This window comes from Branchiostoma belcheri, unplaced genomic scaffold, assembly GCF_001625305.1.
Source record: "Branchiostoma belcheri isolate BF01 breed outbred unplaced genomic scaffold, Haploidv18h27 scaffold84, whole genome shotgun sequence".
NCBI lineage: Eukaryota > Metazoa > Chordata > Leptocardii > Amphioxiformes > Branchiostomatidae > Branchiostoma > Branchiostoma belcheri.
Genome location: NW_017804509.1, coordinates 765,818 through 790,103, shown reverse-complemented (window position 1 = coordinate 790,103; position 24,286 = coordinate 765,818). Strand labels below are relative to the sequence as shown.

At 43.6% G+C, this 24,286-nt stretch overlaps 4 protein-coding genes across 4 annotated transcripts; 2 read left to right on the top strand and 2 right to left on the bottom strand.

The window, feature by feature from the left end:
• Positions 1-1,188: 1,188 nt before the first annotated feature.
• LOC109486933 (zinc finger protein 431-like) lies at positions 1,189-4,256 on the bottom strand. Its single transcript, XM_019790838.1, has 2 exons — positions 4,108-4,256; positions 1,189-3,135 (listed from the first exon to the last, which is right to left on the bottom strand). The coding sequence occupies exon 2, from the start codon at positions 3,120-3,122 to the stop codon at positions 1,194-1,196; it is 1,929 nt and encodes a 642-aa protein (XP_019646397.1). The 5' UTR covers positions 3,123-3,135; positions 4,108-4,256; the 3' UTR covers positions 1,189-1,193.
• Positions 4,257-5,326: 1,070 nt separating this feature from the next.
• Positions 5,327-9,366, bottom strand: LOC109486932 (zinc finger protein 585B-like). Its single transcript, XM_019790837.1, has 2 exons — positions 9,205-9,366; positions 5,327-8,411 (listed from the first exon to the last, which is right to left on the bottom strand). The coding sequence occupies exon 2, from the start codon at positions 8,399-8,401 to the stop codon at positions 5,735-5,737; it is 2,667 nt and encodes an 888-aa protein (XP_019646396.1). The 5' UTR covers positions 8,402-8,411; positions 9,205-9,366; the 3' UTR covers positions 5,327-5,734.
• A 336-nt stretch (positions 9,367-9,702) lies between these two features.
• Positions 9,703-12,244, top strand: LOC109486900 (gastrula zinc finger protein XlCGF57.1-like). Its single transcript, XM_019790806.1, has 2 exons — positions 9,703-9,771; positions 10,755-12,244. Exon 2 carries the CDS (start codon positions 10,766-10,768, stop codon positions 12,242-12,244), a length of 1,479 nt encoding a protein of 492 aa, XP_019646365.1. The 5' UTR covers positions 9,703-9,771; positions 10,755-10,765.
• Positions 12,245-13,225: 981 nt separating this feature from the next.
• Positions 13,226-16,986, top strand: LOC109486899 (oocyte zinc finger protein XlCOF6-like). The gene is made up of 2 exons (XM_019790805.1): positions 13,226-13,720; positions 14,453-16,986. Exon 2 carries the CDS (start codon positions 14,473-14,475, stop codon positions 16,984-16,986), a length of 2,514 nt encoding a protein of 837 aa, XP_019646364.1. The 5' UTR covers positions 13,226-13,720; positions 14,453-14,472.
• The last annotated feature ends 7,300 nt before the right edge of the window (positions 16,987-24,286 follow it).

Genomic DNA, 24,286 nt, shown 5'->3' with positions numbered 1-24,286 from the left:
ACCAATAGGCATGCAGCTTTCCTCTATACTTCTTGCTGATTGGCTGTTGGGATTTAACTTGATTAACACCTGCACAGAAGCATTTCCATACTGACAGTATGTCTGTATTCAAGTGTTTTGGTAGGTATTTCAAGCTTTCCTGCTCCAGCAGTGGAATGCCGGGCATGGTACGTTTTTTTTTTATTTTGAAAATCAACAGTTTGCATTATGCAATTAAAAATCCTAACCAATAAAGTAGGGAATAGCTATCCAACTGTTGTTTTAGTTGTATTTTACTTCATATTATAGTTATATCAATGTAAATCATTGTTTTCCCTTGTGTTTCCCATTCTTTCCCTGCCATGTCGTAAAATGTGGTGAACCCATCGCTGTATTTGCTCCAAAGCAAATATTGGCCTTTCTAGTTTTATTTATGTTCAGTCTGACTCCCAGGAGCACTATAATTGCAGTGTAGACAGGAAATTTGGGGGGACTTTTCCAGATCCAAAAGCCGGGGCGTGTGCCTATAGGTACCCATGCCTGATAAATAAAAGAAGGGCTGACATTGTGAGGTTGATTATTTTTCTATTGTCCCAAAAATGTCCCAAAGTGTCTTTTTAGTTGTCCCAGTCTAAATTTTATGCATTCTGAGGTTGATTATTTTTCTATTGTCCCAAAAATGTCCCAAAGTATCTTTTTAGTTGTCCCAGTCTAAATTTCATTGGTCAGTGGCCACTGGACCACCTTTAGTTTCAAGGCCTGTTACATTAGATTCTGTAGTCCTAAGTAAGGTGAATCTTCATATGGATGGCCATGGCTCCCCTGTTGGGCGTCTGCAGGCCACACTTTCCACACATGAACATAACTGGCTTCAAGTCCAAAGGTTTAGGTTCAGATCCGGACTCGTAAGTCTGGACCTGAACCCATGACATTTACAAAATTGCATGTCGGCAACCTTGCAATGTTGTCTGGGCAAACTGTGGCCACATATAACATGGAGGCCGGTACTTGGCGATGCCCGATGGCAATGTTTTCTTCATTTTGCAGCAAATATTTTGTAATCTATGGAGGGTTTTAGGTGGTTTGGTGTGACATGGTCTTTTTTTGTAATAAGTCCGGAACTGGTTCTTGCCTTTTAGTTTTTTTTTGGACTTAAACCGGACTTTTTACAAGTCCGGAACTGGTCCAGTGAACCGGTACACAGCACTTAAGTCCTAAGGAAGGTGAATCTTCATATGGATGGCCATGGCTCCCCTGTTGGGTGTCTGCAGCCCACACTTTCCACACACGAACATGACTGGCTTCTCATTGAGTGTGTGAGTCTGGATGTGCTCGGCCAGGTCGTCTTGGCATGTCGTTCTGTACTCGCATTTGCTGCAGGCATAAGGCAGCTCGTGGGTGTGAATCCGCATATGGCTAGCCATCGCGCCCTTGGTTGACGTCTTCAAACCACATACTTCGCACTCGAACGATATCTCACCTCTGTGCGCCCGGAGGTGTTGGTTAAAGTCACCCATAAGAGTTGTTGTGTACTCGCATTTCTTGCACGTAAAGATTCCGCCTGTGTGGATTTGCATGTGCTTGGTAAGGCCCCTCTTGTTGGCTGCATTGTAGCCGCATTTCCCGCACAAAAACGGGGTCTCGCCAGTGTGTGTCCTCATGTGTGCGTCCATCTGGTACTTGGTGACTGCCCTGTGGCCGCACTCTCCACACATGAAGGGTAGGGTGTGACATATCATGTGTTTCTGGAGTGCGTGTTCGACATTAGTTCTGAAGTCACACTCTTCACACCTTAAAGCTTTATCAGTGGCAGAAGTCGCAACATTTTCGGACATTTTACTCTTATCCTGCTCAATATGCTGTTCAAGAACAGCACTTGTGTATTTTTGTGTATCACTTGAGTAGGTTTCCATGCCACTAGTATTGGCAGCCACCTTGTCCTGACTGGGCCCACTGTTGGCGGCCATCTTTTCCTGACTGGGCCCACTGTTGGCAGCCATCTTGTCCTGACTGGGCTCACTGTTGGCAGCCATCTTGTCCTGACTGGGCTCAGTGTTGGCGGCCATCTTGTTTTGACCAGGCCCAATGTTGGCTGCCATCTTGTCCTGACTGGGCTCAATCTTGACAGCCATCTTGTCCTGACTGGACCCATTGTTGGCTGCCATCTTGTCCTGACTGGACCTACTGTTGGCTGCCATCTTGTCCTGACTGGGCTCAATCTTGACAGCCATCTTGTCCTGACTGGGCTCACTGTTGGCAGCCATCTTGTCCTGACTTCTCTCACTATCTAGCCCATTGTCACACACCGTAGACATCTCATCTACATGTGTTTTCATGTGCATCTGCAGCGTGAACATGCATGACGTCCGGTACATGCACTCCCCACACATAAAGGGTTTACCTGCGTAAGTCGTATGGCTCGACTTGTGGGACTCAAACTCTCGCTGGTCTGGTGTGGTGAACCCACAGACAGAACATCTATGCTGGGAGATATCTGTACTAGTACTAAGGGCATTGTCAGATGCTGCAGTAACTGACTCATCTTCAGTAGTATGAGTCTCCATGTGCTTCTTCATTGTTCTCTGACTCAGTGCCCTGAAGCCACACTGTTGGCAGACGATGGGATACGTGTGTTTAAACATGTGGGATTCAAGCTTCTTTTGGTCAGTGGTAGTGAACTTGCAAAGAGGGCACGTACGATACACAATCTCTTGCTTTACGTTGGGCGCTGGCTTGAACGGCTTCTCAGCATGTGTCTTTATGTGTCTTGCCATGGTGCTGTGGCTCAATGCTCTATATCCGCAGGTTTCACAGACCATGGGCTCCACATGTGAGAACATGTGAGATTCAAGTTGCTTTTGGTCAGCCGTGGTGAACTTACAAAGAGGACAACAGCGGGCATTGTCGGGCACTGGCCTGGATTTCTTCTCAACTATGCACTTCTTCTTGTGTTTCCTGCTATGTCTTTCCATAGCACTGTGGCGGTTAGATCTATATCCACATGTGTCACACACCCACATGGGTTCTCTAACATGTGAGAACATGTGCGATTCAAGGTCCTTCTGGTTGGATGCGGTGAACTTGCAAAGGGTACAGCTACGGTGGGATGTCCCTGCTATTGGCTTACTGCTTGTCTCTGCCATGTTCTTTTGTTACCTGTGGAAATACAAAGTGCAGTATACATGTTCAACACATTTGCATTGTAAGAACACATTTACATTGCAAGAACAAACACGTTTGAGTGTATATAGTGAGTGATTTGAGTAAATATAAGATGCAACTCTAACAGAAGCAAGTACTAGGTGAACGCATAAAATGTTTTAAGTGCTAGAATGGATGTTGACAGTCAGCAAAAACATCACATCCTTGTGAAAACCAAAACTATCTGTTAGAGATACTGTAGTATATTGTCTATACTATAGTCATGATGTTTTTACTCTGCTACCGATTGTAATTTAATTTGTTCACAGTAGAAATTGAAATTTGATTTTAAGGCCTTGTAAAGAATAACATAAAGCCAGCCCGAAACTTATAAACAGCCCAGCTCTGGTTGTCTGTTAAAGGTTTTGTCTACCTCTATCCCTGATAGTGATACACTGTACCTTGATACCGTCTTCTGGATGAGAAGGTTTGCCTGTAGTAATCCCAGTCACAATCACAAACTTTACTCATGAGTTGTACTTCAGACTCTCCCAATTATGTTTGTCTCACTGTGTCTTAAACTTGTTCACTGTATTTGAGTCAACTACAGACTGTGGCAGAGCGTTCTAGTCACTAGCAACTCTGACACTGAAGACCTGCCTTCTGTCCCTTCCTCTGGCCAAGGACATCATACATAATTATGTATAATGTCCTTGCTCTGGCTAAGGGGACTTCAAGTATCTATCTGTTCTTTGTGTGTTCTGCTGTCCAACGCTGACGTAATAACATTTTCTACATATATTTAGAGCAAAATTTAACATCACAATCATATTCCCATTCTTCAATGTCATTTTGATGATTTGTTACCAAACTTCGTGTATACGACTTCACGTAGTCTACGGGAAATTAAATAAATTTTGAATCGAAAGTTGATAATTTTTCCAGACCGCCCCCCTCCCTCCCCAAAAAACTCCGGAACCAACTCACCGTATATTCTGCTGAACACACTGGCGGGAATGTTTGCAAAGGGGAAATGGCGTTACTGTTCACGTTCTGCTGTGGTCAAAAATTATCCTATATTCGTAACTCGGCCAAAAACACGACTTTACAGTCACTCGATCGACCGGCTTTGTTTCTCTTGTTTCGGCCACTCGCGTTTCTAGCGTCATAGAACTAGAGGTCAAGGGTCAATGATCTCGTGCCCAGGACACTTGGTGATGAATAAATAGCCTCCACCAGGCTTCGGGAGGCGACCATAAGAGTGGAAATCGGCCAAATAGAGATAACATGCCAGGGGAGTTTGTCTGTGTGGAGAAAACACAAAATGTTTTCTTCCCGCAGACAAACTCCCCTGGCATGCTCTCTATTTATGTTTACCGAAGGAAAACATATTGTTTTTACTCAATTTTCTCTTCCTCTTCTTCTCCAAACACTAACCTTTGACCTGGCCAATGACATGATTTGTTGACGTCTGTCACCATGGTGACTGGTGTTGGGTTACATAATGTTGCAAACTTCATGGTCTGCTCTGCTTCTGTCTCCATATATATTAAGTAGTACATGTATGTGAATATGTTTGAGTAAAAATTAACAGGGCAGACCATGTCCGAAGGTAAACATTATGCATTTGCTTTGCAAATGTTACTTCTCTAGTTGACTGATAATTTTCTACTAGCTGCCTCCCAAAGCCTGGTAGAGGCTAATAAATAAATATATTGTACATAGTAGTAGTGGTAGCATAATAGTTTATATCTCTAAACTATTAGCATTGATGTGGTTTAACTTAAAAACGAATGTTGAAAGCAGGATATACTTAAAGTGATATTCAGTTGCCGAAAACTGAAAAGGTAATAAATTTTAATTGGCAAAATGGGAGGTCAGGATGACATGTTTTCACGGGTTTCAAATTTGAAAGGTATGGCCATCTACAAAACTACTAATAGTCAAACCTGTGCAAAATAACCAGATCTACCGAAGGACCGCCTTGCCATTGTGACCCTTTTTTTTAATGATCCCATTTTTTCATTAAAGACAATTTTTCCCATTGACATAAGCATTGAGAATCCTGTCCACAGTGACCACCTTGCACCTGGCCACATGCACCTAGACAAGATTTAACCCACCCCACCCCACCCCCCACGTCATTTCTTGGCCAGTTTCGACATCAATACAACTGATAAAAACAACATTGAAGCCATCTGCAAGCCAATAACAGTTTTATTAAGGAGTTTGCACTTGGGAAATATACAACAGACAAAAGACTTACAACTGTTCAACAACAGTGAGGAGTAAATATACAGTTCAAAACATTTTCACTTCTTCTTAATCAGCTAATGTGAAATACCTCCATTCTTGATACAATGTATTGTGTATTCAATACAAAACAAAGAACAATTTTCAAATCTTCCTCAAAATCCCCAGATCATAGTTAAATGTTTTACCGTCTATAAAGGTACCCTTTCTAGCAATTTTATGTGAGTTTCCATGTGTTTTTTAATTTTTTTTTTCAAGTCCTGCTTTCTAGAAGTTTTAAAGCAACAAACGTCAAACAGAAATGTTATCTGTATATGTGAGTTTCTATGTGCATTCTAGCCACCTTTTTTACACTGAATTTTTATTTCCATATGTGTGTTTCCATGTGTTTTTGAAAGTCACGCTTCCTAGAAGTTTTATAGCCGCACTCCTCACACAGAAACCTTTTTCTGCCCGTGTGAATTTCCATGTGGTCCCTCAAACTACCCTTCCTCGCAGTCCTATAGTCGCACTCCCCACATTTCAGCGGCTTGTCCTCGGAGTGAGTGAGCATGTGGCTCGTGAGCGAACACCTGTACATAGTCATGAAGCCGCACACCTCGCACATGAAAGATTTCTTTTGGACATTGTGAGTTTTTAAGTGCCGTTCCAGGTCGTACTTCGTAGCCGCCCTAAAGTCGCACTCAGTACACGGATGTGGTTTAAGACTGCAGCTTGTTTCCTTGTGTGCCGCCATGTCCGATTTGTCGGTCGCCTTGTAGCCGCAGCTTTTGCAGATGGTGTGGGTCTTGGCGTGCGTATCCATCGCAAACCTACAGGACGTCTTGAAACCACATTCTGCACACAAGAACGGCCCAGTGTGGGTCGACGGACGCACGCCTGGTCTGAACTTGAAGCCACATTGCTGGCAAGACTCGTCAGGTACAGTCTTCACCTTGGGGCTATAACTATAAGGTTTCCTTACCTTAGAGCTGTGTCTTTTCATGTGGGCGTTCAAGTGGTCCTTTCTGGCTGACTTATAGTTACATTCTGGGCACTTGTGACGTTTATCTACCTCAGGGGTATGAGTTGCCATGTGTTTCCTCAACTGGTCCTTCCTAGCTGTCTTATAATCACACTGTCCACACATCCAAGGCTTCCCACTCGAGTCGTGACTTGCCATGTGTTGGTTGATCATCACGTTTGTAGCTTTGCCAATGCTGAAGTTATGTGTTGATATTTCGACTTGGTCCTCGGGTCTGTGAGTTTTAAGGTGGCTGATCAGTGTAGCCTTGTCAGATGTAAAAAAGTGACACTTCTTGCAGAGAAACCTACTAGACTTCTTTGCAGCTCCCCCAACTGCATCACTAGCATCTTCTGTTTGGACCCTCATTCGCTTGGTCCTCTTCGAATTCATAGTTGTTTCCTCTTCCCCAGCTATTATTGGTTTCTCGCCTGTGTGAGTCCTTAGTTGCCGCTTTAGGATGCTTCTGTGAACAATCCGGAATTTGCAACCCTTGCGGACACTTGGTTTTGTTCCAGTTTCAGTGTTTGGGTGCCCAGTCATTGTATGCTGACTGGTCTCACTGTTGGCAGCCATCTTGTCCTGACTGAGCCCACTGTTGGCTGCCATCTTGTCCTGACTGATCTCACTGTTGGCTGCCATCTTGTCCTGACTGAGCCCACTGTTGGCTGCCATCTTGTTCTGACTGGGCCCAGCGTTGGCAGCCATCTTGTCTTGACTAGGCCTACTGTTGGCAGCCATCTTGTCCTGACAGGGCTCACTGTTGGCTGCCATCTTGACCTGACTGGGCTCACTGTTGGCTGCCATTTTGTCCTGACTAGGCCCACTGTTGGCTGCCATCTTGTTCTGACTGGGCTTACAGGCAGATGGTCTCTGTCCAGTGTGATCCTTTAGGTGTCTGGTCATTATATACTGATGTGGCGTCCTGAACCCACAGACCCCACAAATGTTCAGCTTTTGAGCTTTGAGAGGCTTCGAGGGATTACCGGTATTCAATGACAACTTACCTACAGTTTGTTTTACCACACTGGCACCCCCTATGCAAGTAGCTGCTATCTTGTACTGTTTGGGCTTGGTGCTGGCGTCCGTTTTGTTCTGACTTGGCTCACTGTTGGCTGCGACATGAGTGTGTGTCCTCATGTGTGTCTCCATCTGGTACTTGGTGACTGCCCTGTGGCCGCACTCTCCACACCTGAAGGGTAGGGTGTGGCATATCATGTGTTTCTGGATTGCTTGCTCGACGGAAGTGCTGAAGTCACATTCTCCACACCTGAAAGCTTTATCAGTAGCAGAAGTCGCAACATTTTCACTGTTGGCAGCCATCTTGTCCTGACTGGACCCACTGTTGGCTGCCACCTTGTTTTTACTGGGATCACCGTTGGCTGCCATCTTGTCCTGACTGGGCTCACTGTTGGCTGCCATTTTGTCCTGACTAGGCCCACTGTTGGCTGCCATCTTGTTCTGACTGGGCCCACTGTTGGCTGCCATCTTGTTCTGACTGGACCCACTGTTGGCTGCAATCTTGTCCTGACTGGGGCCACTGTTGGCAGCCATCTTGTTCTGACTGGTCTCACTGTTGGCTGACATCTTGTCCTGACTGGTCTCACTGTTGGCTGCCATCTTGTCCTGACTGGTCTCACTGTTGGCAGCCATCTTGTCCTGACTGGTCTCACTGTTGGCTGACATCTTGTCCTGACTGGTCTCACTGTTGGCTGACATCTTGTCCTGACTGGTCTCACTGTTGGCTGCCATCTTGTCCTGACTAGACCCCAATGTTGTTTCTTTGTCACACAACATATAGTTGTGGTCACTTTCACTACGCTTTTTCTCAACAGTGTGGTTGGCCACATGTTTGACCAAGCTGTCGACAACATCAGTTCTATACCAACATATTCCACACACAAATGGTTTGTCGGTAGAGCCGGATGGAAGAGTTGTATTGTGGGACTCGAGTGACTGTTGGTCTGCATTACTGCACTTGCAGGAAGGGCAGTTGTGTATGGACCTCACTTCACCGTCAGCCATCTTGGACACTCTGGGGAAAAACATTGAAGAGGTTCATCAGTCACGTAGAATTAACAATAATTATAAATAATTTGGAGGCACGTGAATTTACCTCACAAAAACGGTCACTGAAGAATATTCTACTACTTCTGGGGAAAAAGATACGGTAAAAAATTAAATGGGAAATTTTTGCCAGATTCGTTTGAAAGAAAAACGTCTAGGCCTAGGACAGAAAGTGATGTGTTTCCTGTTTCAGTCCTGAACAAATTAGGGTTGGTAGGTAGAGATTATATCTTTTTAATTTTAGGATTTTATATAATTGGCTTATACAATTCGTTTATTTTCTTTCTTTTTCTTTTTGGGCAATCTCTAGTGATCCAACTTAGAAGTAAAGAAATTTGCATGACACTTGTATTTTCAAAACCGATTGCACAACGTTTCATCACTGAGGTGAGGTACTAGTACCCGCGTGTATGTCCAGTCCAACCACCCCCACCACCCATAATGGAATAGCCCTCCTTACAACCGTGGACTTGCCATGCAAAGCCATTCAAAAAGGTAAGTTTGACACCTAGATTTGGGAAAGAAATCCGCGATTGCTGCAGCTTTATAGCAGTGGTCCAAAGTATGATCCATATCGTCCAACTTCGTTTATAGCTCAGGATACGTAACGTTAGTTGGACGCGCCCCCTCCCCATATAATTTATGACCTCTAAACTTGACAAATTCTGGCTTGAAAGAAACGTTAAGGCCTCGACAAAAGAGTGAACGTTACCGAAGATATCCCTGAACATATTTTCTGTGAAGTCGTGAAGATACTATACCTGATGCTCACGAAAAGTGACAAAAAAGGGCGAAGTTTTGCTCTGTGTGTCTGTCCTCCTTTTTCACACTTCCCACAATGCACCGGTTAAGAACCTGCCAGAAAAGGGGGTGGAAGATTTTACGACAGTTATTCTCAACTAGCGAAACCAGCTGAAGTAGTCGAACGTGGAAACACAATAAATCATGGCCGTTTTGAGGATAAATGTACTGCGAATTTGTGCGTTTTAAAAGCTTTAAAAGCAAGGGAAGCCCTGATCTTAGAGAGAAGGGGGGATGCTCTCGTACCCAGAGCTCCGTTTTCAGTTTCTGGAGGTACGCCGTTGACATTATTGTCATATACATGTATATGCTACGCTAATTTTTTTGCGTAAATACACTGGCACGTATAACGCATGCTATGTAGCACTTAAACTACAACTGATGACATACCAACAGGTACACTGCTCTGGACACAAGAAGACATTCTCAGGTCGTTGATCTTTGACCTTACCCATCAGCCCGTCGCGCGGTGAGGTTCGAACCGGTAGGACGTCTTCATTTCATTTCCGACCAAATCCACGTAAAAAAAGTAAGTAAATACCGTATTGCAGAAGCCGTAATGGCTTCTCAAGTACTTGCAGACTTAGTTTATAACTCGTACGGCGTTTAGGTTATTGTGAAGACGGCAAAGAAGCCTTACAACAGTCGCTAGCTACCGCTAGTTTCTTCTCTATATTTTTGGCAGCTCAGTTTTGGCGGGATCAGGTCGATTCGCCCCAATTGTCACTTCGCCCCAATTATTCACTACCACTTCGCCCGCGCCCCAGGTCACTTTCGCCCCAATCGATCGTTTACTACCACTTCGTCACATTGTTAGGGTGACTGGCGCTTATAATGTTTTATTCAGTTGATGTATGCATATATCTTACTAAGACTTACTTCTGAATATTACTTTACTTCTACCAGATCCAGAGCCCTGTGAGGCTGTGACTATGTTTGGACTTTATCTTGTTTGTTTACCCCCAGTGAAAACAGTCTGTGGCATCTGGTGGAGACCATTTTACCTCCATGTGGAGACTAAAACTTTCTGTGTGGGAATGTAGGACTAAAATTTTATTCATTGGGAACGGACAGGAATGTTTCTTAGAAGTTGTAACTGCTTGAGCTTCTGTTATTGACATACATGTATCAGGGTTCTCACCAGGATTTTTTCACAGCATTAAGGTCAGGTACAGAAGGGCAACTTTCTTGGCACAAGTGGCACATTTAGCAAAAAAATTGAAACATTTAACCCCTGAGACACTATTTCTCACTTTTTGATGGACAGATTTTATGAAGCAAAGGTTTTCCATTTGCTATATCTTAATTCCAAAGTTATATTTTCATTTTTTAGCAGCACCCCTATGCTGGTTGAAACTTGCAAGACAGCACAGTCCAAATTACAGCATAGGGGGCCCCTATGCTCAAAAGGCCTGGCAAGAACATTGGATGTACCATTACTGTCATTAGCAGTTACATCTATTAAACAGGTGCAAAGAAGTAATGCAAACTTGTGCATTTTATTTTGCAGTTTTCTATAACATGGCAGCAGGAAGCATTGACCTTCATCAGGACAAGACGACCCTGTCAAGCTGTGACCCCAGCGAAGACAAAATGGCGGCAACCAGCTTGGAGGCTAAAGAGAATATTATTACACAGCAAAGTTGTTCTCTCTGTGAGTTTTCTACAACAAGCCAACAACAGCTAGAGTCCCATATTATGATCACTCATGGAAAGGATTCTGCAGAACTTTTACCTTACAGGGAAGGTAGCTACAGGATAGCTTCCCAAACCAGCAGGAACAAAGGCGCAGAAACCAAAACAGGAGAGAAACCTTTACTGACGTGTGGGCAGTGTGGCCACCAGGCAGCTGGCTGGAACAAAATGGTTACTCACATGATAAAGCACGCAGCGGAGAAGTCCCACAATAATCATGAGAATGGAACAGCTCACAAGGTTACTAGTAACTTGAATGGGCACACGAAAGCTCGCCAAGATGAGAAACCATTCACGTGTGAAGCTTGCGGCTACAGAGCAGATGGAAAGGTTGACTTAGAAAAACACAAGAAGACTCACTTCGGTGAACTGCCTTTTATGTGTGGAGAATGTGGCTTTCGGTCAGAATTCAAGAGCACAATGGACATCCACGTACAAATTCACACTGGAAACAAGCCCTTTACATGCGACCAATGTAGCTATACGACAACTCATAAAGATGACCTTGATAGGCACATCAAGACACACAGTAAGATCAAACCATGGAGCTTTAACAGCTCCATGATCAACGTAAATGCTCCATGTGGTCAATGTGGTCTGATGGATTGGACTTTTGCTCACTTTGGCCCATTTATGTGTGCTGAATGTGGCTACAAAACATCGTGCAAGCTTGGCATCGACACTCACATGAAGACTCACACCATCTGCAAAGACTGTGGCTACGAAACGACGGACAAGTCTGAGATGGCCGCGCACAAGAAGACAAACTGTACTAAACCGCATCCGTGTACAGAGTGCGACTTCAGGGCAGCTACAAAGTTTGACCTGGACCGACATTTTAAAACTCACACAGACGAGAAGAAATCTTTTCTGTGCCACATATGTGGCTTTGTGGCACCGTTCCAGCACAAGCTGACTAGCCACATGATAACTCACTCGCAGGACAAACCACTCAAATGTGAGAAATGTAACTTCAGAGCAAAAACAAAGTGCAACTTACAAAGACACATGAAAACTCACATAGGAGAGAAACCTTTTAAGTGTGAAGAGTGTGACTTCAAGTCAGCTAGGAATCATAGCTTGAAAAGACACATGGGAACTCACAGTCACGCCAGGAACAAGCCATTTCAGTGTGAACACTGTGACTACAAGTCAGCTAAGAAGTTTACGCTAGAACGTCACGTGTTGACCCACACAGGAGAGAGACCGTATGCCTGTGGGGATTGTGACTACAGAGCAACGCAGTCCGGTACCTTAAAGAAGCATTTGGAAACTCACAATCACAAAAGGGAAAAATTGTCCTAATTACAAACAATGTGCCCAAAAGGTAGAAAGCATAGCTTGGATTCACTTGCTTGGTAACTTGCATAGAATGTACTGTGACCAGGCCTTTTCTCAGATTACTTTAGATACAAGCAGTATATTTTTGCATTCTTCCCAGAACTATGTGAGACCACCTTGTTTAATCATATGGGAAAAGGTGTAAGTGCCTTCCAACCGTCTTCTGAAGAATTGCCCAAAAACTTCACAAAAACGATCTGCTACTTAGTATCTGGAGGGACGGAAAATATCTACTGATAATGAGTATGATTGAAAATATCATATTGCATAACACATTGCTGAGAACTTATATGTGACTGAAATGTGTTAATTTAATATTTAGGCAGCATGTATCTGTAGCTGGCATTATTCTACAAAATTAATTAATGCCCTCTAATAACAGCAAAAGACCATAGTTCTAGTTTTCAACATTATTCTCAGGAATAGTTAGATGACATGATTTAGCTTTCATTGCATTTTCTAAGGAGTTTTAGAGGATTTAAAAAACAAAGAAATAGAAACAGTGTTTTAATAACAAATATTATATACATAAGGCCACACCAATTTAATTTGTTGGTTCTCGGATTCGCCTCTTCGTTTTTTTCTGATTTGCAAAAAAAAAAAAAGATTCTGGTTCTGAATCAACTGAAAAATGCTCATGTTTTGCCCTCAACAGTTGAGGAAAGTCCTTTTCTTCCTAGTTGTTACAGTTTTCCCATCTATCATTGCAGTGGTTTGATTAAAAGTTCAAAATTCAATGTTTAAATTTTAACCCCGCCTTTTGTGTTGACTTCATGGCTCATTTCGTAGCATTTAAGACTATAATAGGATGCCTAGACCTGTTTTTATTTTTTTTTTTTTTCGCCCTGTCGCTTCATATTTTTTCTGAAAAAATCCGAGAACCAACAAATTAAATTGGTGTGGCCTAAAATGAAAAAAAAAACTTTGCAGAGTAAGATGAACTTCACAAAGGATATATACCACTTTCTCTATGGCTTAATTGTTTCACGGTACTAATTTCTTTGTTTGAGCTTTGTTTCATTAATACGTTAATGAGGTTTTAGCTTTGCGTTTCTATATTATCTAGATGTATGTAAATAGTGTTCAGACAAGTTATTAGTGCATTATTGCATTGTTTCTGTTTTTTTCTTTCAATCATTAAACCTTTTCATTTCTTTCTACATCTAGATGCCCTTGTATGGCGAAATCAGTACTGATTAGCATCAGCCACTTGTACTTTGAAAAACGAATAAATTTCACTATTTTCAGTACAATATGTTTTTGACAATGTAGAATCAAGCACGTTACAAACAGCCCTGGGAAGGAGATCGCCCAGGTTAGCGGTTGACCCTTGACCCTGGTGGCGCGGAAGGGAGTGGCAGTCGAACTGCGGTGCGAGACCAACAACAAGCCTTTTCTCCGGCGTTACGAGTGTTTTATCGTCGCCATAGAAACAAGCAGGTGATGCCGATAAGTTTTTGAGACGATATTTTAGATAATCTCTCAGATTCCGGTGTGTTCCAGAGGTTGCAGCACTGTGTCTGGCCGAGTTGGGGTGGGGGGCGAGCTGTATTTTCGTCACGTATTTTCGGCGTAGAATTTTACGATTGGGCTGGCTGTCAGAAAACAGTGCACAGAAGAAGGTCAATAATCACAAAGCAATGATTAGAAAGTCCGGCTAGGAAGATAGGTACATACTAGGCTGGCGAAAAGAGGCCTATGCTCATAGGACTATGGCTGAGGAGAGTAATCACGATGTCATAGCCTGGGTCTATTTAGATCTAATGTACGCTATCTAGATCCATTGACTACCAGTAGTGTTATTGCTTTGTTTCTGCTTCTTCATAAAACAGTTTTTATTAATAAAAGCGCCCAAGGAATAAAGACTGCCATGTAGTACTGGTGTCAGTTAACGTGATGTAACAAGTGGCACAACGGGCTGGTCACCATATCTGTATCTGTATATCCGGTTTTAACTGCCCTTTGACATAACACACCAGCATATAAATACTAATGTGTTTAAGTAATACATAGAGCAGTAGTTTGTTACACTAGACCATAAAGTATAAACGTTTGCATTGCAAATGTTACCTGTCTTAACTGTGCTTGTTTTACGTCAATTGCTATGCTAGGTGCTGTGTTTCACTTGGTACCAGATTACTGACTACAGTCTGCTTTTGTCCCCCTTTGCAGGTCATATTATGAAAGCATAAATGATGGACACTCATGTGATGAATCACATTGGAGAGAAGCCCAGTTCCTTTGGTCAATGCGAGAACATGTCTAGTCTACAGGGAGACTGGGATAAGAACTTAAAGGCTCATGAAGTCTCCAAGACTAAAGGTGGTGGGAAAATCTTTACCTGTGGGGACTGTGGGTACAGGTCCAATCGCAAGTACAACGTACACCAGCACATCAAAACTCACACAGGTGAGAAACCATTCACCTGCGGGGCATGCGGCTACAAGGCAGCCCACAAAAGCCTACTAGCCAAACATATGAAAACTCACACTGGAGAGAAACCGCATGTTTGCGGGGAGTGTGGGTACAGGGCTTACTACAGGAGCGGACTGGTTCTTCACATGAAGACTCACACTGGGGAGAAACCGTTCGTGTGTGTGGAGTGTGACCACAGGACCAGCACTAAGGATGCACTAGACAAGCATACCTCTAGAGTTCACACCAGTTATAACATGCTGACATGGAAAGTACAAGGTAAGGTCTGTAGAGCAGGCATCAGAATGGCAGCCAGCAGAGGCCCCAGTCAGAGCAAGATGGCTGGCAACAGTGGGCCCAGTCAGGACAAGATGGCTGCCAACAGTGGGCCCAGTCAGGACAAGATGGCGGCCAACAGTGAGCCCAGTCAGGACAAGATGGCCGCCAACAGTGGGCCCAGTCAGAACAAGATGGCTGCCAACAGTGAGCCCAGTCAGAACAAAATGGCAGCCAACAGTGAGCCTGGTCAGAACAAAATGGCAGCCAACAGTGAGCCTGGTCAGGACAAGATGGCTGCCAACAGTGAGCAAGGTCAGGACAAGGCAGCAGTTGCCAGCATTAAGCCCAAAAGTAAGACAGCCCAACTCAATTGTGCTCTCTGTAAATTCACCACAACAGTCCAACATGAGTTAACATCCCACGTGTCCACACATCTTATCCTGAGCTACGCAAGCAAGCCCACCAGTTACGCAAGCACTCCCACTGGTGAAGACCCCTTCATGTGTGGAAAATGCGGGTTTAGAACGTCCACCAGCAGTGACCTAAGGAAACACATGAAAACTCACACTATAACACGTACCAGTACGATTCACAAACAGTGTGGCATACAAGAGACGAGTGAATCGAGAACCAACTGCTTGGAAGAGCCTTTAAGGTGTAGCTATATACAGTGCGAATTCAGGACAGATTCATGTAGCGAAATGAAGAAACACACGATAACTCACACAAAACCGTTAGTGTGTGGTGAGTGCGGGTACAGGGCAAGTCAGCAGGCTAGGTTAGACGTGCACAGGAAAAAGCACACTGGTGGCGACAAACGCTACGTGTGCAAACAGTGTGGGTACAGGGCAAGCTGTAAGAGCAGGATGATCAGGCACCTCAATACTCGAACGCACAGAGCTGAGAAGTATTTTGTGTGCGAACAGTGTGACTACACGGCAGTTAGCAAGTACACGTTAGAGAAACACATTTCCAAAGCTCACACCAGCGAAAAATCATTGATGTGGAATGTATGTAGTGATACAGTATCCAGAAAGAGCCAAACAGATAGTCAGGACAAGATGGCAGTCAAGAGTGGGCCGAGTCAGGAAAAGATGGCAGCCAACAGTGGGCCCAGTCAGGACAAGATGGCAGCTAACAGTGAGCCCAGTCAGGGCAAGATGGCAGCCAACAGTGAGCCCAGTCAGGAAAAGATGGCCACCAAAACTTCTTTGCACAAATACACACTTCAAAATGATACAGAAACTCACACCAATGCTGAAAAACCATTTATGTGTGGAAAATGCAGTTACAGGACATCACTTAAGAGTTCACTCAGGAAGCATGTTATGATCCACACCAAACCGTTTATATGCGGAGAGTGTGGATACAGGGAAATTTCCAAGTCCAAGCTGGAGGCCCACATGAGGATTCACACTGGAGAGAAACCCTTCGCCTGCGGGGAATGCGGCTACAAGACAGCCTTCAGGGGCAACCTGGAGAAGCATGTGAAGACTCACAGAAGTGAGAAACCCTACATATGTGGGGAATGTGGGTACAAGGCTAGCATCAAAAGCACAATGAGGAGGCATATGAGAATTCACACTGGAGAGAAGCTACACGACTGTGAAGTGTGTGGCTACAGGGCAGTTGATAAGAGTGAGTTGGATCGACACTCGAGAACCCACACAGGGGAGAAACCATTCAAGTGTGAAGAATGTGACTACCGGGCAGCCCAGAAGAGTGCACTAACCAACCACCTGAGGACCCACACAGGAGAGAGACCCTATGCTTGTGTTGAGTGTGGCTACAAGGCCGCTCAGAAAAGTTCCTTGAGAAACCACATGGAGATCCACAGGGGAGATATACTCTTCATGTGCACGGAATGCGGCTTTCGGGCGGCCAACAGAAACACAATGGTCGCCCACATGAAAACCCACACTGGAGAGAAACCCTGTGGCTCGTCAGGGGGATCTGGGTACACTGCATCTCTGCAAAGTTCTACGAAAAACGCCATGGAGACTCACACATAGAACAATCAATTTTGTGTACAGAATGTGTTCAGAAAGCATCTTATAGTATAGAATTTTTTATATAAAACTGGCTACCATAAGATAACTCTTACTATGTATAGAGACATTTACCATGAAAAAGCAGAACATATGATGTGCTAGCTGATGAAAAAAAACATATTGACAACAAGCATTATGTGTATGGTGAATGTGGCAATAGAGCATCATGCAAGTCTGTAACTTATTGTGACTATCATATAATACATGTAACTCATAACATGAATCAATAGAAAAGAAAGAATAATTTGTTTGTTCGTGATTAATAACATATCGTACCAATATGAAGGAGGGCTTGTGCTTTGGAATTGTTGATGCCTGTACCTAGCACCTGTTTCCTGAAATATCAAATTGTTCGTGTATGTTTTGAGTACCGTATTATTCTTCTTTGTACATATGTAACTATACAGATATACGTAAACATATGTAATATGTAGCGGCCCGCTACGACGTTATGGAGAGAAAATTAAAATGCAACACAGACTAATAAATGCGCACTTCTGTAGCAAAGTGCAGAGATTTGTGCATGACGAGCTGTGTTTTTTTTTCTCTAGAAAATAAGGCAAACTGTAGGTATATAGCGCTACAATAGTAATAAACATTGAGACCGTGGCAATCGCAGGTAAATGGATATATGTAGCTATAGCCATCCAAATCATAGCAGGTAATAGCATGGCCACCCTATGTGATCTCGAAACGAAGAAAATAATCAAAAGTACGAAGTACTTTGATCAATTGTTTTCTCAAAAGTATCAAAGGTACGAAGAAAATCAAAGGTTTGAGAGCACAGTCGTGAGGCTTTTATGTACACTCTAAGTTTTCTGCGCGCGTATTTCGTATACACAGTTTTTCTTCAGACAATTTGTTGAAATTATCATGCATGACTTTTTACGCACGAATTTTGCATCATCGACATTTCCTTTTGAGGACGCCGATTTTTTTAATGAATTGTAATGTTTTGTAAGATCAGAAAGCATCACTCATCTGAATATTAATGCTTGCTGTAATATCACGCTTCCAACGATAGACTCATTTATTGTAAGGACACAACACACCAGCTCGGCAGGCACGCAGCGCGGCGGCAACTTTTGATGGGGATTTCTTTTCAGAGTTTACCAGTGTGTACCAGTACGACCCTTCGGCACAACACATCAGCTGTACCTAGCCTCCACCAGGCCTTTCTACGGGAATACGGATCGTAGAATTCGGCAAAAAAAGAGTAAAATTAGCCAAGGGAGTCTAGCCGCGGGGAGGTACATGTAGTTTCTTTCCCTCTGTGCGGCCAGTCAAACCTACAAGGTGACCAAACTCCCCTGGAAATTATTCTCCTGTATATAGCCAGCGTAGTTAGTCTGGTAGAGACTAAGCTGTACCAGTGTGTATACAAGTAGCACAGCCCTTCCAACATGTCGCTATCAAGGCGCGAGGCTTGTGATATTTACCAAGCAGGGGATTCTGGCAAAGCGTGCGACAATCGCAACTACGGAACGGTCCCTGACTCAAGCAGTGGCGCGGTGGCAACGTATGTAACAGCGGGGCAGCCTAACCCAACACAAAACAATCAGGGTTATGAAGACTTGGCTCCGAGCGACGATGGGGGGACGGCCCATGGTGGTACAGAGGAGTCCTGCCAGGAGGGTCGGAATCAGGGACAAAACTTGGATTCGGGCGACGATACAGGATTTCCAGCGAGTCCAGAATTGACAGAAGACGATATAGGTATGAGGATCTTTTGTTTTCGTTTCGTACATGTACACATAGTATATCTTAAGCCTGGTTACCAAACCTTTTGTAGCTCCCGAGTCATACATCCTCTCCGCAAATTTGCTATAATACTAGGTTTGGTAACAAGGCTATGTATATCCATGGAGATGGTATATCTCACCATGTATTACATGTTAGATGTTTGCTGGGCCCAACGGTGGTGCAGAAACTATTGAAATGTTTCTGAAGCAAAGTTGAACTGTATCAAATTCCAGAATGATCCGTACCCATGCAAAGGAACTTCCAGGCTAATTCTTATGTATATGATACATTTGATCACAATACATAGATAGATTTGATATAGATGTGATTCTTATAAAATGCGTGCATGTATACATGTTTTTTCATATATACATGCATTGCCAAATTATGCATGAAGTCGCTACTGCGATCATGAATATTGGAATATGGCCAGCGTTGCAATAGTACAACAGGTTTCTAAAGCAATGATAAACGCGAATGAACAGTATCCATTTGGACACGCAGCATCCATGCATTCTCCCCACCCAAGGTGGGTGGGGTGGGGTGCTGAAACCTGTCTGGCAAATGGATACTGCCTGATACAATATGTTAATTTAATATTGTCTTTTCAGCTACAATGTACCTAAAAGGTCTGCTTGGAGATCAATTCTCATGTTTTATGACACATTTGATCATACACACACACACACACATACACACATATTGATGAAAAGATAAAGACATGATTATTATGAAATGTGTATAGTTACATGTTTCTTTTATACATATGAAATATGCCGTTGCTGTTATCATAAATGTTGGAAATATGGCTAGCGTTGCAATAGTACAACATGGCGCACCGTCGGTCATTGATTTGCTCATACATAGTTCCTTCTGCATCCTCACAGGAGACGACAGAAATCGGGGGCACACCGATGTCCGTGCTACGATCAACACGAATGATGCCCAACGCGAAGAAAACGATGCAGAAGACAACGCGGAACACCACACATACGACAACCGGTGGTCACAAACAACGGCAGAAGACCCAGGAAACCACACCTACAACAACCCAGAAGTTGACGCGTACAACCCAGAAAACCACACCTACAACTTAGAAGTTGACGCGTACAACCCAGAAACCCACACCTACAACAACCCAGAAACCGACACCTACAACAACCCAGAAACCCACACCTACAACAACCCAGAAAATGACACACACAACCGAGAAGACCACACCTACAACAACCCAGAAAGCCACACCTACAACAACTCAGAAACCCACAATTACAACAACCCAGAAAATGACACACGCAACAACCCTAAAAGCCAAACACACAACAACCGGCGGTCAGAAGATCACACATACAGTAACAGCCCAGATTCAACTGACGAAGTCACACCCTGCAAGGGTCAACAGAAGCAAGTGAAACGTTTGATCCCAAACGTGATCTATGAAGACTCCACTCAACACGAGGCATCTGGTAAGCGTTGCATGATGATGATAATAATCAAAAGAGGATTTAAAAAAATTGCGATTTCATGGGAATACCAAAAACTGGGGGTTTGGTGGTCCTCAGGGTCTTTGGGAGCTTTTATGTGCTATTTTCTGATCGCATATAGACAACATAGCCGGCCTGGTTGAATTACACCCGTTTTAACTGGGCTAATCAGAAAACAGCCGAAGACGACCAAACACCCAGTTCTATAAGCCTGCTACGGAGGCAATGGGAATACAATAGATCGTCAGAGAATTTATCTAGTTGCTTCCTTCTTTTTGTATCATACATAATGATGTACAGGTGTCTGACTGTCACCATAGATTTAATACTACGCAATTTTGTAGGTGGAAGAAATAACGTCGAGGACGACGGCAAAGATGATGGCGGCGAACGACGCACTTCCCTGGCCAGACTCCAACTTGCGGTCAAGAATTCCCGCGTTCTTCTCGTCGTGACCACCGCACTCGTCACTGCCGTCGTGGTCACCGCAGTATACTTCGGGATTACTAGTATTATCCCGCAAAGAAAGCCAAAAGCAACTGAAACACAGGCTAGCCCTTTGTTTCCAGACACCCCCAGGACCTCAACCGTTGCCATGGATCTGGTGACGTCCATGGAATCTTCAGTCATGGCAGTGGATTCTGTGACGTCCATGGCACCCAACCGGTTGAGGGCCACGTCCATGGTTCTGTGATGTCCATGGCGCCCTCAACCGTTGCCATGGATCCGGTGACGTCCATGGCGACCTCAACCGTTGCCATGGTTCTGTGATGTCCATGGCGCCCTCAACCGTTGCCATGGATCCGGTGACGTCCATGGCGCCCTCAACCGTTGCCATGGATCCGGTGACGTCCATGGCGCCCTCAACCGTTGCCATGGATCCTGTGACGTCCATGGTGCCTTCAACCGTTGCCATGGAATCTGTGACGTCCATGGCGCCTTCAACCGTTGCCATGGATCCGGGAACGTCTATGGTGCCCTCAACCGTTGCCATGGTCATGGATGTGGTGACGTCGACGACCCAGCCTGACTGTGCCTCCGCCTGGCTGGCTGGCTACAAGACCTCGGGGGTCTACACCATAACACCCCGAGCTGGGGAAAGACCCCTGAAGGTCCCGTGCGACATGGACACGGCAGGGGGCGGCTGGACGGTGTTTCAACGCCGGTTCGACGGCAGCGTGAGTTTCGACAAGTCTTGGCGCGACTACAGGGACGGTTTTGGCGACGTGCGCGGCGAATTCTGGCTGGGACTTGAAGCCATCCACCAGATCGTGAGCAGGGAGACACACGACTTGCGGGTTGAACTAGGCGATTGGCAGAAGAGGGAAGCGTATGCCCAGTACAGCCAGTTTAACTTAAGTAATGAGACTAGTGGATATAAACTTGACTTGGGTGTGTATAGCGGGACTGCGGGGGACGGGTTTGGTCTTTTTCAAAAGTATAGTATGTTTGGCTCGGAAACACCGCTTGACCACCACAAGGGGCACACGTTCAAAGTTAGGAAACCAAGAAATGGCTGGTGGTATTCCATCGGCCACGCTATATCAAACCTGAACGGGCCGTACAGAAACGCATCGGTTCCTGTGGGTGCTGACACCATTCACTGGAATACTTGGACGGCATATGCATGTTCATTGAAGTCCACTCGTATGATGGTACGACCAGCTGCATTCCTATAGAATATTGTTAAGCTCATTTTACGCACTTATTTAGTTGTCTATATGTTAACAGTGAAATATTCACTTGTTTAGTTGTCTATTTGTTAACTGTGCAATATTTGTTTCTCTGTTTTTAAACACTAGCATACAATTCAGCGCTACTTTTTTTAGTTGCGCTGCCACATGCTATGGATTGTACTCATCGATCAATCAATAAACAATTATTATTATTATTAAACCGGCGTAGGAGTGATTATATTTGGGCAGAGATTACCATTGTTGTCATTCGCATTCATTTAGTTATTTTTTGTATTTGTTTTAATTATCATCACTTCAGCTGTGTGTTGGATAAAGTATCAAGTCTTGAGATGTTGTGTACATTTAAGATCACCCAATGTAATACTCATGTTTACTTTCTAAACAATTATGGGCATCTTAGAATAAATATTTAGCAAAGGAGTAAGATGTAAACAGCAGAGAGTAGGGAGAAAACCTTTTCTCTAACTTATTTCTGTATTCTGGTTGTGTATCTTATTTGTGATCTTGTGGTTATCCTGTATGATTTTATGTATGATTTCATGTTTAAATGTATTAGATGTACAGGGCCACAGAAAGAATAGCTGATTTGTCAAGCGTAATGCGAATGCCAAATAAAATCACAAGTCAAATGTCACATATAGTGTATACTCAATTCCTGAACTCTGTCTACCAACGGTCTGATCTGACGACTCTGTTTCAATAGTGATATGCCAGTTCACCATTCTGTTTTTCTATATCTTAAGAAAACAAATTGAATACTACTACAGCATTTTCATAAACACCAATGTAAGCTCAGAGGACTTACTGCAAGTGACATACAACAGTAAGAACACATATCGGTACAGTTAATGTGTTGGTTTTCAAAACGTGCCTTTAGTTATTTCTTTAAGGGGGGGGGGCATTTACCAAACTTTAAAGATATACCGCATGGCGTGGACTTTTTTGCATTACGAGGAGACTTTCATATAAGAAGAACTTTATTGCACGACAATTGCACATGGTAAAATGTATGGCAAACTACATAAGGAGAGTAACAACAATAAAATAAGTGTGTTGAATAAGACCTAATGTCGAATAAAACCATATGAGACCTGATCCAGTGCAGCCTTATTAACCCTACCTAGACCGGGGGGGGGGGCTAAAAGTGCCCGCGGCAACTTTGATGTCACCTAGCGTCTGAACGGCTCGCCGTAGAACGGCCAAACTTGGTGACTTTTCCTAGAATATTGTTGGCAACAATTCTCTATCATTGGAATAAGATAATAATTTTTTGTGTTACCATGGCAACGGGTTTCTGACAGGCATTTTTTGCTAAATTTAGTACTTTTTGTTTCAACAATAGAATTTTATGGGTTTTATGTCAAGTTACTCATGGTTTCTAATATTAATAACATCCCATATAATTTTATGTAAATTTTATCATTAAATATGCATAATTTATGCTAATTTGATGACGTCATTGGCCAAAATCCAAGATGGCGGACCATATCATTAGAACAGGTATATACAGGTTATTTTCATTAAAATTTCATCAATACTTCCATTTCTTTTTCCAAAAAAGGTTTAAATGAAGGTCTTTAGTATGTTTACATTGTATTTTAGGCTTTATCATGAAAAAAAACTATTTTTGAAAATTCAAGATTGATGATCCAAGATGGCGGATATCTTAAATATGCATGACGTCATTTTATGACGTCACCGGTGTTGCTATGGGCAACATAAGACTTAGTACACCATAATATTCTATCATAAACACTTTTGGTACAGTTATGTTGAAGACCATTTAGTTTTCAGGGAAAAACGTATTTAGACGGTTTTGGCCAATAAAATCACATTAATGACGTCATAATTACGTCATATTACGTCATAACGACATAAAAATTGTAGATATGATAAATTTTCACTAGTACACCATTCTCTAAAAATTTGGTGGCCATACGACATACCGTTCGCGAGTTCTTAGGGGGGGGTCAAAAGAGTTTGATCGCCGAATCGGCAAATCGGTTTGATTTGCCGATTCCGAGTTTCCAGTGCTGAAGCCGCCGACACACCAAGTGTTGACGTAACTTCGGCACTGGAGATCTAGGACGGAAGCCGCCTCAACTCTGTATACCGAGTGCTGAGAAAGGAACCCGTTACTTCGGTACTTGCATTCACCCCAAATACACCAATTCTAACATTGTTTATCTGACATTTCCAACTCCGATTACCTGCCGCGCCGTAAGGAAGGATGCTGTTCAACCCCATTATCGAATGGAATCGACCGCAAAGTGGGCGTGGCGCGGAATGCTGGTCACCCATTGGTCGCGCTATGTGGATGCGAAATTGATGTAGGCC